This window comes from Centroberyx gerrardi, chromosome 4 (assembly GCF_048128805.1).
Source record: "Centroberyx gerrardi isolate f3 chromosome 4, fCenGer3.hap1.cur.20231027, whole genome shotgun sequence".
Classification (NCBI taxonomy): domain Eukaryota; kingdom Metazoa; phylum Chordata; class Actinopteri; order Beryciformes; family Berycidae; genus Centroberyx; species Centroberyx gerrardi.
In genome coordinates, this window is record NC_136000.1 from 26,418,586 (window position 1) to 26,434,027 (window position 15,442).

The window sequence follows — 15,442 nt, forward strand, 5'->3', positions numbered from 1 at the left end:
TTAAACTACAGGGCCATTGTGTTGGTTACATTGGGAAATAAGGAAATGTACTCAGCACTGGATAGCTAACAATGAGGACATACTGTCAGGTCACCTTGCTGAATGATAAGTAGGTAGAGTCATTATACAGCCCTAACTCATCATTCCAAGAATGAGGAAGAAACCCATTTTTAGACTAAACTTCCTGGTTCCTTGTGTGCGTTCAGCTCACAGGTGTGTGACGTGGTTCACAACAGCTTCACAAGGGGCCCGGGTGCAAGAATTGCTATGGGTCCCCTACGTCAGCAGGTTCCCCGTACCCCAACCACGTCACAAAATGAACTGAAAGTTGTGAGGATAACCTTAACATAAGCACAAAAAATACTTTACAAAAAAAGCATGCACCCCTTTATGTGCACAAACACAGAGATCTAGTTCACACACCTCTGCCTTAATAAAATGGCTACCATCTATTGATTCGGCTGAGCTTTTCAGATCTCTAATAAGGATGGGGCGCTTGGGTGACGCAGCTGAAAAGCGCTAGCTGCTTATATTGGCTGATAAGGACAGATGTGAATTTGTAGCCTATTCTTCTTCTTTTCTTTTTTTTTTAAATTATATTTTATAAATTTTTTACACAACCAAACAAAGAACCAGACAGCACCTCACCTGAAGAAAACCAAAAAAGTGGCTGTGTGGTATTCTGTATTTAGTCTGAAGTTGTGTGAATGACATGAAATTATCACTTTCAAACAAATCAGCGACAAATCTTAGTTCCTTTGAGTACCAGTCAGTGAAAATACTTTTCCCTACACCAGGAGGGAAGGCTTTACTTTGAGTTAAAGGTTGTAACGCTGATGAAAAACCTCTCCGGCCGACATGTTTAGTAATATCACGCCAAATCTTAAAGACGAGATGAAATGAAAAATGCCTTTTTAACCCTTTTAGATCACATCCCCGGTCATACTGTGCACCTATTTAACAATATATGCCAAAAAAAATACCAAAAATCAATTTCATTGTATTCTTACATCAAAATTCAATCATGTTTTCTTCCTGTAAAACAAAATATGCCGTGTGCTTACGTAAGCATGCCCGTAACTAATTTCAACCAATAATATCATGACATCCACCCATCAATCAATCTTCAACTTTTAGCGCACAGAGCTAAGAGGCTAAGATTCATTAGTTAGCTAGCTAGCAACAGCACGGTACTTCGGTGTGTCTTCGGGTGTTATGACACGCCCACTTTTCAACGTTCAAATCAAATTCCTCCCAACGTTATGTCCCGCCTGTCTTTCCTGTTTCACTCGGAAATACGTCACGATACGGAAGTTAGATACTCTCGAAATGCCGTTTCATCTCGACTTTAAGTGTGCTAGACATGATAGGATTGTTTTTGACCTCTGCGGGAAGTTCACCCATGTTCATCCACCATACATCCACGGGGGGCTCTCCTTGATGTAGAAAATGTTTGAGTCAGCCTGATATTATCCGCGCATGGCAAGCCCAGTTATAATACAGAAAGTTTGGAAGGGCTTGACCCCCCCTGTCTATTGGCAATTGTAAAGTCTTCATCTTTAATCTAGATTTCTTTCCATGCCAGATACATTTTGAGAGAAATCTTTCACTATCTAAAATGGCTGTTCTATTGATATTAAGTGGTAGCATTTGCAATGGGTATAATATCCTAGGGATCACATTCATCTTAATCAGGCTAATTCTACCCATCCACGACAGAGGGAGACCAAACCACCTGTTAAGGTCACTTTTAACTGATGTCAGAATTGGTGTGAAATTGAGTTCATACAACTCTGCAATGTTTGCCGATACTCTAATGCCCAAGTAAAGCCTGAAGTTGACCACCTGAAAGGGAAATTGACAAGAGCTGCCCAGTCCCCAAAGTCACCCAATGGCAGGGCCTCCGACTTGTCATAATTAATTCTGTACCCTGAAATCTGGCCAAACCTATTCTTCTTTTTTGACGCACTTATTGTCACTTCCATGTGACTCCACTGGTTGAAAAGGGCCAGAGCGTAAGCCTTCCTAGTGTTGGAGTGGACTATCACTCTGCAGAGGATCTTTGGAAGTTGCCACCATAGAAGAAGATCTAGGAGAAGCCGGAGAGACTCAACATAGAGGATTTTAGCCCTTCCCATAATGCTTTGCTTTACCAGTTCCGGTCAATACACTGCCTGCCGACTGCCGTTCAGTCGTACTGAAGAGAGTGTAATACTGTTGCTGTAACTTAATAAAGTGACTATAAACAACTAAATCAGTGTTAATATGACTTGCATCGGACATTTCCAACTCGTCAGTGGAACACCAAATACTGTTAATGAAGAAGATCAGCTGAGACAAGCTTATTTCGGATTACTTGAGCTATTTGGTCACAGTTAGCTAGGGAGCCAACGCTAGTTAGCTGCATTTTAATATAATTCATGCTACAGTGCATCTTATACTGATATGTCTGGCCGTACAAGTTCATAATTGACGGATTATCTTACATTATTGATTCTGATTTGACCCAAAGTTGTTAACGGACTAATACATCGGTTAATCGGAGCTGAGAAGAACTCTGTAGTTTGCCAGTTTTGCCAAGCTGACGGCCACTAAGTCTTTATACTGAGGGAAGACGGCAGTGACAGACAGTCTTCTTTGAGTGAATCATGAATTATAAAGTAATCTATTTACATTTTAAGTTATGTTTTGCAATTTCTAGTGGTCTGACATGATGTGTTTTATCTGTCGGACGTCTGTTGCAGTCTATTGGGAGAAGTATTGTGATACTGCAGCCTATGATTGACAGCGTTAACCACTTTATAGAACTTTTAACAAATAAATTAATACTAAATCACATGGGCCAGAAAACTGCTCTGCCCTCAAAAGAGTGGGAAATGTCACATAACTCAGCACTACTTGTGTAAGGTGGTGAACTCTTTTGTAAGTAATTAGTTTAGTATATTATGTTTGTACACTTTGAAGTTACACTGAGTTGTTACACTGTTGTAAGTAAGTACATTATGTATCAGGGAGATTTTCATCATGTACCTACAGTACACAGTAATATTCTGTGCTTACAATACCTTTCCATGGGTTAATACACAAGTTAATACACTATAGGGTATCTAAATATAAATTCCAAATATTCAATTATGTGTTTTTTAATCATGTTTAGGTTATAAACCATTATGACCATAAGTAAACAGAATGCTGCAGAGTTGATAGAATTTAGAATGTCAGTGTCATAAAGACAATTAGTAAATATATGTTAGCCATTAACATTTTCTTTACTCTATTACTAACAATATAATCAATATTTATTCTAAATGTGGCTGTTTTTTCACTGAGAGACTGATATTTGGCTATGAAGGACAAGTATGAAACAATAGTTTTCTCCCAAAAATTTTTGTTTTGGCTTTCCATAGGCCAGTGGAAATTAAGCATATAGACAAATATAAAAAATAATGAACTACAAATCCCAGAATGGACTACAAGCAAGAATCTTCTCCTATATAGCTGTCTAGTCACAAGGTAATCCCGACATCATCAAGGTTCCAGAAATGTTTTAGCTGTTGATTTGTAGCACCCAGATTTCAAAATTGCGGGATCCACATGGTTCCACTCATTCAATCAATCAGAGAATTTACAGTGCAAGAGTGGTGGAAAATAAAATTGGATTTGCGAAATGCAAGAACAAAATCATGGGTACAAGGCTGTGTACATAACAGTCTTAGCTCGGTAAAGGACTGCAATTTACTGCACAGTAGTAGGCATTATGGAAACATGCGTCTGATGATAAAGAAGCTGATCTTTCAACACAGAGGTTGAAACATTCACTATCACTGACGATAGCAACTACATAATGGAGGGGTGGGAGGTGGTGGGTAGGGTGTGTGTGTGTGTGTGTGTGTGTGCTCGTGTGGGCAATCAACTTTGTCTCTAACATTTGCAAAGACCGAATAAGTTTTGGCCTAATTTTGACCCTTTTACTCCTATTTAGTCTCCATACATTTAACCGGATCAGATGGATCCAAACATTATTACATTTTTTTCCTTTTTACATGTTCATTACAGTAATTGAGGCAAGCAGAGAGGGTACTCAACTGAAAGAATTATGGACTTTTCCAGTTTGTTAAAAAATTTAAACAGGTCAATTTGACCCGCAACAATACAGGGCATCTCATTACAAACGTTAAAAAAATGCAATCATGTTTATCTTAAGAGTCATGTTTCATTGCACTCATAAAGTATCAAAAATGTTTATTTTCATATTTCTGATGAAAGACTCGCTAAATTGTGTTAAATTGTAGATTTTGGCTCGGCCATTTGCAAAACAGAGTGAACGCTGAGTGTCACAGAGAAAAAGAAAGAAGAAAGAAAGAAGAAGAATTCCAGCAAATACAATAAAGCGCTATGTGCTTGGACCCCTAATAAGAATACATTATACTTTGAGCAGCATCAATTTATTCTAAAGAGAAAGGATAGAGTTCTACTGGGTTTGTGTCTGTGGAAACATTTGTGAGAACAATCATGCAGTTGTATTTGATCTATTTTATTTTTAAACGTGACCAAAATTTTCTGAAAGCTTTATTGTCTGAATACCCTACACAAAACATAACAGACACACACAAACAGACAAGTTGTAAAGATCAGACAGCACCATGTTTTTAACTATGTGCCTTTTTTGACAATCCAACAGGTATTTAACACAGTTAGTCATATTTTTACCAATCGATGTCAGTACAGTTCCTATGACTGGTAATAATTTATAGCCAATATGAACAGAAATCAACATTTTTTTGTCTTTTTTTTTGCCTGCATTGTTGAATAGGCGTACATTAAGTCCAGCAGCATCAGCAAAAAGGTAAAAAAAAAAAAAAAAGTTATTATTCATTTCATGGGTTCTTTAAAGGTAAAGCTATTCATATTGAGAATATTTACTGTATTTTTCTTCTCACTTTTACATTGAATGAAAGGAATAGCACCATCTGGTGGTTAGAACCTGGTATTATCACACTGAAAATTGACAACTTCAATGACTCAACAATCTGTACAGGGGAAATAACCATCACCATATTCACTGAGAATATATTTATAGCACACTGCACCCTTTTTTCACATGTAACACAGTGCTGTCCATCATTGTGTGTGCATGGAATTTCACATTATATGCCAGTTTGTCCCCAGTAACCGTTACTCGGTTTGGTGACAAGAAGTTTAGCTCATCCTGCTGTTGCACAATGTAAATGCATTTGTACTTACAGCAGAGTAATGTATCTTATCGTGGATTAGGCCTGTCCATCATTGGAGAACATGGAGCATGGAGCATGGGAAGGTGTTGCATCTCTGGTTTACACAGGAAAGAGGAATAGTACCAAATGGGAAATCAAGGCAGATCAAGCTAACTGTAGTCTGTTCTTGGCTGGTAATCTTCTGGTACTGGTAGCCAACCGTGATCTTACACATCATTTTAACAAGGTTACATTGGATAAATGAGTAGAGAAAATGATAACTGCTGATCTAAAGTGTTGTACATTTATTAATAAATGACATTTATTCAATGAAATATTGCAATTCAGTTTGATGATTAAAACACTCATGGATAATCAATATTTTAAACTTTTATTACTGCTTCAAGTTAGCAATAATGCTAATACTGGTGTTGTAATGTTTATTACAATAAAACCAAACACTCTAAAGAGCAATGATCTCAATAACAGATCAAACACATTTCTAAATGAATAGGCCCGAAGCTTAGCTTATAGCTTGCCCAGTAATACTGCAGTGTGCTCCAGCACAGTAATACAGTGTTTTATTTTTATGGAAAGTATTCTCTATTTGATTTTGTACTGTAAACCATAGAAAACACACAGTTCAGAATACACAGCATTTTACAAAGAACAGAGTAACTCAAAAACATCTTTAAGGGGAAAATGTGTTTAGATTGTGAAACTTTAAATTGAACTTGAACTTGAACTTTAGACCCTAATATGGTTTATTATGTGTAAAAGTGGTGACACAAATTCAAATTACAGTCTGTAAATCCTTACAAAAACACTTGAAATGAAAAGTCTATTGATTTGACAGGAACAGTAAGAGAAAGCAATCAGACTATCTTAGTGAGTTTGAGTATTCTAGTGGACTTAGAGGGCAATCAGTCATCTATAGTTTACATTTTCAAAAGTAACTAAGTAACTAAATGAGAATTGCTCTGAAATACAGGGGATAAATGGGAGAAATTAAATCACAATTGGAAAAATAAAGTAAGGGACAAACCAGAGAAAAATGGATGTTGGTATCCAGGGTGGTCATTTTGCTGTCATGTTGTCAGCTTGAGAACGGCAGGGGAAACCCTGGTTTCTACTATATTTTGACCAAAATGCTCATCCATCCACACAAATTTAAGACAATCAAGGTAAAACGTATAGTTTTGCATCAGGTTCTCTCTTAGACTTTCTCACAGCAGCCCAATCTTGACTATTAAATGTAAAGTTTTACATTGCTTCTATCCCAATACAAGGTGCAATGCAAATTCTAAATTATTCAACATTAACAGAATATGAGCAACATTTGAACATAGTTTAAACAAAATGGGTAACATTTCTTAAATACGTCACAGATATTCAGGGCTGCACTGGCCTGAGCATCATAACTACATTATGCAGCGTAATGCACTTTTTAAGCTATAAAGCCAACAAGGAACCAGAGAAAACCTCATTACTAGCCCATCTCATGAAAATGTCAGTGTCATCATTTCATAAGAAAATGAATGCTATTGCTCTCCTAATGAATGAATACTACTGAATGATATATAAAAGATTCAACTCAGAGTTAGTGTTGCACTCCCTGTGGCCTTACAATATAAGCTTTGATTTTTGAAGCTGTAAATTCATTATTTACATTTGGATTATTTTATAAGCACTCTTATAAACACTAAAATGAGACTGTATTTGAGTTATAGTGGAATCTGAAAGTCCTACTAAACATCCTAGATTAGACTTTAACATTGTGCACTGAGCAATCTACAATCATCTTTGCATAGTGTAAGTTTATCGTAACAGACTAAATACCCATTAAGCTCAGTTAGTCATCCTGCTCATCACCATGGTGATCAGGGTCACCAAGGCAGCGGCTCTCCTGTATAGTGCAGAAATGACCCATGATCCTTTTCAGTCAGTCCACCAATCACAGACAAGATGGAGGAGATGCTCTCCTCTGGACTCAGGGGAGCCTGGAAGGAAAACAATATTCCATACAGACGTGTTATGCTATATGTGAATACACTGATCTCATTAATACACATAGGACTCTAAAAAATGCAAAAGGTTTTCAATATTTGGACACTTATTGGTACGTAAAGCACCATTCTGACCACACAAGGTACCAACGACAGGTGAGGTGGAGCAATAAAACACCAACCCAACTTCAGACAAACACACATAATTTTCACATAATATTTCTTGCAAATGATGAGGTTTTGAATTACAGAAGGCTGAATGGAAAGGGAAAATTTGATCAAATCTCATCAAGATATCGCAAAAACGTTTTCACGCTCACCTGAGGCAGAAAAGTGTTTTGTTGATGAAGAAGCTACACAGTAAATAGCGACGTGAAATGCATTTGTCAAATAAATGATGGCCTAGGCTTGGTTCTGTCTCATTGCACATCAGTTGAAAAGTCTTCTTGCGGGTGTGTTTTTCTGACATAAACACATTCAGGAAGCCAATTTATTCGCTTTAACCCAGCTGATGCAAATGCACCTGATTAGCATTTTATTTGTTGGAACATTTCAAAAGCGCTTAACCGTTGGATAGAAACAGAGCGACAGACACACTGCCTAGGTTTCACGATTTTCATCACCCTGCTGCAGACAAACCACACTGACCTACAACTTCATTCAATCTGCATGCTCACACCTGGCTAAAAGCTTATACTACTATTCTCTCCTCAGTACAGTCAGGTGAGAAGAGGGACACTCAGGGGAAGCCCTCACCTCAGGCCCACCCATGTCGGTGCGGACCCAGCCCGGGTGCAGAGCCATGCACAGAATCCCATCAGGCTCCAGGTCCACCGCCATGCAGCGACTCACCATGTTGAGGGCAGACTGAGAAGGCGAGCACAGCAAGTCAACAAGTGGAACAATGGACGGATTAGTTGAAGTTTTCCCCTCACATTTTCCCTAAAATCCATTGTTATATATGTTGTGTGCCAGAAAGGGGGATGTGATTTCCTTTCATCCCCTTTCAACTCACAGATAACAACATCCAACCAATTATAATGCAGCACAAGGCAATAAAACACAGACAAAAACATAGAAATATCCAACACAGCATTGGGAAAGCCTGCCCCCTCCCCCCCCCTTTTGTAGCCATACTTCAGCACAGTGCTCAAATAAAAATAAGAGAGAGAGTGTTTTTGCCGCATGAGAACAAGAATACCTTGGATGTCCTGTACGGGTACCATTTGAAGTTGTCGGCCCTTTCCCCCCAGTTGAGCTCCACGGAGCCCAGCAGGGAGGTCATGTTGATGACGGCTGCCCTCTGGATGCCCATACCTGCTCCTCCTCTGGACGCCGCCTGCTGCAACAGCGGCAGGAACGCCTGGCAGGAGAGACAGAAAAGACTTGCAAGTTAATGCTAAATGCAATGCAACTAAAGGAAGTTGAAAATCAAAAATCAAAGATCTGCAAAAGGCAACAAGAGATGTGCAAAATTTGAGACAATAATGCTGGTGTGTAATTAAGTTTAAAACAAAATCTTGCAGTGTGCATTTACACTAAACACACACACGCACCCCTTTTAATACTGCAACATTTATTCAAGAGCTACACCAGGTTTTAATTCTTCTGTAAAGCCTGCAAAGTCAGGGCAAACTGCAGTGTCAGCGTGACCCTTGGTGACCCCACAGGTTAAAAGGTGATGGAGTTGTTTATAGAAAAGCAGCAGGGAGGCCTTGTAGTTTCGAGAGAGACCGTCCTTCAACTGGACGCTAACTAACTACTAATTAGCCTCGTGTCGTGACACGTTCCTGACCAACTCGCTGAATCCCTACCAGCTCCAGGCTGCTGTTCTGCAGCTGAGCCTGACCTCTGACCTCCCTGTGAAATGAGACGTTTTATTAATATTAATAACCCTGGGATAAGAGTGGGAAAAGAGTGCTGTAGGAGCGGAAGTGCTGCCTGAAGCCACTGAATATCTGTTTTTGTTTTGTTTTTTGCTCCTCTTTTTTTTTTAGTTTTCAGCTCTCAGAAAAAGGCGGTAGAAGAACTAGTCGTGGCTCCTGCTTTTGGCGACTATGAAAAACCTGATTGAAGTGTGGCATCTTGCTGCAGATTCACATATGTTTGAATTTCAGTATCTGGTGTGCTGAGAGCTCAACACATTTAACATGCTGTGCAAAATGAAAAGAAGGATGGGTGATTCCCATCTCTTGCACACTGACCCTCCAAACAGAGTCTTTTTTGTAGGGCTGCCCCCTAATAGTCGACCAAACGTTAGTCGATGAGAAGAGTCTTAGTCGACCAAGTTTTCATTGGTCAGATAGTCGCAGGGAAAAAAAAATAAATAAATAAAAACCCTCAAACTCCATTCGGGAGCTGCGCCTTGTCGTTAAAAAGTTATTAGACCAGGGTTGCACTTGGCGGGTGTATTGCTGGGGACCCAAGGACGTGCAGTGTCGGATGTGGTGCAATTTGGACACAATATTAATAAACTTTGAATAAACAAGCGAACAGCGCTCTGTGCAGCAGCGAATATTAAATGAATATCATAAACGTGCCACGACTAGTCGACTAATGGCTTGAACTAACGACTACTAGTCGACTAGGAAAATCTTTGGTCGGGGGCAGCCCTACTTTTTTGTCAGTCAATTACATTACGGAGCCACTCCAGCAATGCTAATGGATACTGGAATTTGGAAGCGGTTACCTTGGTGACCATGAGAGGGGCCACAGAGTTGGTGTGGAAGTTCTCGATCATCATCTCTGCGGTCACCGTCTGGAAGTTGGCCACCACGTTGATCCCTGCGTTGTTGATCAAGCAGTTGAGACCCTCGTCCTGCACCAGCTGTCCCACCTCTTCTGCTGCCTTCTCTATGCTCTGCTGGCTCACGACGTCTGGTGGAGAGACACCACACAGACACACATTCACTAAAAACCAAGCAAAGACTCATCAGAATGGAAGAAGACAGGCTGGACAATGTTTTGGGTGAAATAAAGTGAAGTAATGCTGATGTTTGGACTGTGGTTGGAAGTTCAGTGTCACTTGATGAATAATTAAATGTGTTTTTCTTCCACAGAGACACACAACAAACTGCAGCCCTTTTAAAGCTAGTTTTAATTTATGTATTAATTATGGTCTTTGCTTACACCGGTTATATGTAGGAACAAAAATGGCATTTCTAGAAAGTGTTATGGTTACAGGTTTGTGTTAGTGAACTAAATCGCATGGGGTGGTTTTTAAATGAGAGAGGAGGCATGTACCTTAAGAACAAGACAGGAGTGCATCTGTAGGGGATATAAATCTGCCTTCTATCATATTTACTGCATAATTCACAACATCAAAATATACCAGAAGTCAAAGCCTAGCCGCCGATCCATGCTCTCGGTCTTACCCAAGGTGATGATGTGGATGTTGGAATGTGTCTCTGCCAGTTCCTGAAGTTTCTGTGGGTCAAAAGCAGATTATTATTAATTCACAGATATTGAGGACAAGAACACAGCGCCCTCTAGTGTCGCCTGCTGCCGTTACTTCATGCACCTGCAGTGCCGCTATGTGGGACAGTGATGTAAAGTTTTCTGTCTGTAATAACGATGTATTGAACAGCGCCACACTTCGCAGCACCACGAGCTACATGAATAAAGGATACGCCTATGGATACAGTACTGTAGTTAATGTGGATAAAGTGTAACAGTTGTTAGTTGTTTACCTGTGCGCTCGCGGGGTTCCTGGTCGTGGCTATAATCTTGCCCGGTGAGAATCCTTCCGTCGCCAGGCTGTCGACAATCTGCAGGCCGAGCCCCCGACTGGCTCCCGTTACCAGCACAGAACCGCAGTTTTTGAAATTCATTGCACCACTCATCGTTAATGTTACCTGTACTGTTGGGTTTCGTTCTGTACGTTTACCGTGTTACTAACCGGGGCAGCGTACTTTCTATCCAGAGCTTTCCCTGCGTCTCGCGACTCCTCCGGTGTGTGAGTCATGCTCAGGAACGGCCAGTAGGTGTGAGGATTGCTCCACATGACGGAGCTGCCAAGCCGAGCCAGAACTTTTACACGAGAGAGATTGTTCAGCAGAGGAAATCAGCGTAACAACAGCGCAGTAATGCTCGAGATTAGGGTTAGACTGGAAGCAATTGTCGCAATTAAAATGTCAACGTTTGTTCGCAAATGCTGTATGCAACTTACCTAAAACTGTAATATAATAATGGACCCTGAAATTTCTGAGTAGCGTTCTCAAACGAGTGCACAAGTGAGGCGCGGCACCCCCATAATTCATTGCGCGAGAAAAGGTGTTACAGCTGTACTCGCAGTTTAGCCATCATCCTTTAAGGCTCTTTGGTAAAATGGTAGGCCAAATCCCCAAATCTGATGCTGTTTTCTAAACAAAAGTCTAAAGTTGATATCTTCAGTCACGTTTCATAATGAATTGTAGGCTACCTTTATGTCAGCATTATGTCAGATATCAATTTTATATATGTCGTTTTGGAATGTAACAAGTTACTAATCTATGCCAAGCATGCTGGGCCACAGAGCCTTCCGTGAGTTTTGTGTTTTTTATATACTTTACAGCAGGTTAGTTATAATACAAGCTAGTTTGAAACCCCTCAGCCGGACAGCTCATGGCAAACTTCGCCTGTGGCAACGAGAGCCAACACAGCCAGGTTAATTTAGATAGCAGCACATCACCAAAGTGGGTGCTAAATTTATTGTCTTTGCAGCCATATCGCAATAGCTGTAATCCTGTACTTGGGCCATTTGGAGGAAGAAGAACAGGAGGAATGTGACAACACTGACTGCTTGACAACACTACACTTGAAAATAGGCTGACTCTTGGGCGTGGAAGTTCATAATGGACGCAGGTTGCCTACTAAATAAATACAGATTGAGTGTTAGACTATAATTAATTATAATTATGTGGGTTCATGGGAGATTCATCTCTTCCAAAGCAAGGAGAGGAAAGGAGAAGCTTTTCCGCAAGGCAACAAAACCAGCCATGTGATATTTTAGACCAATCACAGATGGTCACACAGTGGGGGCTGGTGTGTGAAAAATTCAACTAGTTCGGCCAGATAGCCTGCGCACACTGCCCAAGTCCGAAGCCCGTGTGGTGCTTCGTTTTAGCCACACACACAAAATTGTTTCCACTGCAAGTCAGCCACCTTTACTGTTATTACTTTGGAAGTGAGATGACACTATGAGGTTAAAGTACAGAATGTTAACTTTAACATCGTACTGATAACATATGACAACACAGATTCTGGAAATATATAAATATATATATATATATATATATACAGTATATATATTTAATTTTTTTTTTTTTTTTTAAAGATCTGAACATTTCAGAAAGACCTACATTCTCTCAAGTGTCTTACCTTGAATAATGTCTCAGAAAAAAAACACATTTCATGTCACTAGTTAATGTTTTCTTTACATATATAAATGAATTGTCTGAATAATTTGCTTGTCTTTTACTTTGTCCTCACAGGGGAATGAAGGGGGTCCACTTGAGTGATATTTCCTCATGGGGATCGGTGTCAACTGTTTCAATGGTGAAATACCCAATATCTATCTGAGAGTGAGCCCACATTATTACTGGATCTTGAAGCGTAAGGCACTGAATCCTAACTCTTGTCTAAACAGTAACAAAGTAAATAATGTTGGGGGATACTTTGTAAACTAATTTTATTTGTCACGGTATTTTGGAATATAATCCTAACAGCTTGACAAATGACATCAGGAATATCATTCATGAATACAATTTTTTCTTAATGGAAAGTGGGGAATCCACTGCCCACTGTTTTCAATTCGTTTTTGAAATATCAAAGCGAGGATGGATAGAGATGAGGACGACAGCACAGAATTGGAAGCCATGCAGTCACAGCACACAGATGGTTTCCCTGGCAAGCTCCATAGTCCAGACTCTCTTTAAACCTCTTTAGTGCTTGGGACCAGGAACTATTTATGGTCTGTATTGCTCATATGTCAGTTCATTTGGAATTTGGCTCATTATTTACAGACATATTACACTGGCACATAGCACACAGCACACATGATGGGTTGGTAGCGGTACAGAGTGCCTCTGAAGCTGGTGGGGGTTAACTTAAACTAATTTTGATAGCATATTATTTATATATGTATTACGTTCTTCCTATACATTTCTTTGTATACCTTGTTTGGCAATGAGGCCAGTTTTGAGGGTCCAGTTTGCATAGTTACAGCAGCAGTAGCTACAGACAGGTTTGGCATGCAAACACAACGCTGGAGTTGCTTCTACGTTAACTCAGATGAAAATCATTTGGCTCATATTGCTACTCGACACTTTTATCATTTGCTTTCTCAGCAAAATCATTAGTGTTCATTTAACTTGGAGTGTAAAAATTAACACTATGCCAGTGTTTATATATGTCCACACCCATCAGAGTTAATTGATACTTTTAGATAGTTTTGAACAGCCGCTCCAGAGCCATATCAGCTCTATGAGTGAACAAACAACTCTCCATCAACACTTGTCAACTCCAAATATTTTAACTATTTCTGCGCCAATGTGCACAGTCGGACGTGACGAAAGAGGGCAGCTACAGTTTGACATGCAGTAAAGGTCAGTTGCTGGATTTGAACCCAAGATGTAATGTAGCAACACAAGGCAGAGGCCCAGCCAATCCAGGAGATTTGGCTGCAATTGAAAAAGGCAGTATTGATCATCTCATAGTTATTTCTTCCTATCCCTGAATCCCTTAAGGATCATCTTTCATAGGTTCTTCCTGAACCTTTCAGTCTTAGGTGGTTAGGAACAAACATAAGGCTATTAGGAAACTCTCAGGAGGACTATGTAAGGATGCAAAGATGACAGAGATCATTGAAAGTCTACAAGGACAAGGCGTTATTTTGTGCAACTGTCTCAGTGTTTTGGATACTGCCTCACATCGGCAGGCAAATGTGGCTCTGGGTCATCGTCATTTTATGTTGAAGGTGTTGTTATTCAGCGTAAAGTGTGGAGTCGTCATTTTTTCAACAATTACACAGCCATGACTTGAAATAGGCCTGTAATCGAGACTGTGAGTACAACTTTAATTTTAACAGAGGTGCAGTTTTTCAAATGAAAACCCCAACAGAAGTCAAAACCCCCCCAAAAAAACAGGAGTTTCAATGACTGAATCATGTCCGCTCAGCAGAGCACTAGTTGTTGTGCTGATGTGAGCAATGAGCTGGAAGAGACAATTCTTCCGGTGACATGTGGATGTTAATTCATCTGAGTAACCTGCTTTCCTATTGTACTGTAATATAGGAAACACTTTGAATCATTCACACTGAATGCTGGGAGGCTTTTGTTTTGAAATCTGCTGTTTTAATCATAGTGGAGCTGTGATTAATTCACTGTTATAGATCTATTATAGGTTTTCCTGTGGAGTTCTGATGAATCAAGTCATTAGAAAGTGTGTGTGTGCAGGTGTACTATGGTGCGTGTAATCATGTTTGTGCACGTGTGTGTGTGCGTATGCCTGTGTTGGCTGTGTGCGTCTGCCCGGGTGTGTGGGATACACAAGAATCTAGGTTGGAACATCCATTTTCAATCACTTATTTAATTCACATGAGCTATATTTAAAGAGATCATAAATAAAATACCAGGGTTCCTTTCATCAATGAATAAATCATGGCCGTTATCCTCTTATACTCTGCTGGTCTCTCTTTCTCTCCTGCATACAGTGTAGCCGGCTGCCTCTAGTCTTTATCACATCGGTCTTACAGTGGGTTAGATGTATGATAAAGTGTGTTTACGTGCGCACCGGTATCCTGTTATTATTCCGTCTGCTCAACTGTTCAGTTTACCTGGATACGTGCTTGTCCCCATCATGTGAAACCAAACAAGATGCAAGATTCAATACCGTTTAAGGTCCTGAGGAAAATTCAGTTTGCCACAGCAGTACAGAAATACAACACATTAAAGGAAAATCCCCCCTAAAACACTCTAACTCTGTTAAAAAAAATGCTATTGGCAATATACCTTTGCAGCTACAATGGAGTTGAATAGGAGAAAGAATTTCAATGATCTGAAATATCAAATGTAAATGGCACTATTTTGCACGCCTCAATAGACCATAATGCATTGCAGCCACAAGACAGGTTGCGTTTTGCGCTCTCTCGTTCTTTCTCGACTGGAAACTCGCTCCCTTGCTCTTATTGTCATGGTGTCTATCACTGTTGCTCTTTCCACTTACATGTAAAACGCAGTCCAGCCA

At 39.9% G+C, this 15,442-nt stretch overlaps 1 protein-coding gene across 1 annotated transcript; it reads right to left on the minus strand.

Annotated features, from left to right (window-relative positions):
• Positions 1-5,644: 5,644 nt before the first annotated feature.
• LOC139910553 (C-signal) lies at positions 5,645-11,111 on the minus strand. The gene is made up of 6 exons (XM_071897866.2): positions 10,909-11,111; positions 10,594-10,645; positions 9,909-10,096; positions 8,421-8,582; positions 7,976-8,086; positions 5,645-7,213 (listed from the first exon to the last, which is right to left on the minus strand). The coding sequence occupies exons 1-6, from the start codon at positions 11,059-11,061 to the stop codon at positions 7,100-7,102; spliced, it is 780 nt and encodes a 259-aa protein (XP_071753967.1). The 5' UTR covers positions 11,062-11,111; the 3' UTR covers positions 5,645-7,099.
• Between the last annotated feature and the right edge of the window lie 4,331 nt (positions 11,112-15,442).

Coding starts and splice junctions, on each gene's coding strand:
- LOC139910553 (XM_071897866.2), bottom strand. CDS start 11,061: ATGAGTGGTGCAATGAATTTCAAAAACTGCGGTTCTGTGCTGGTAACG. Junction 8,087..8,420: donor ACCCGTACAGGACATCCAAG/GTATTCTTGTTC, acceptor TCGCCTTCTCAG/TCTGCCCTCAACATGGTGAG. Junction 7,214..7,975: donor CCGACATGGGTGGGCCTGAG/GTGAGGGCTTCC, acceptor TTTTCCTTCCAG/GCTCCCCTGAGTCCAGAGGA.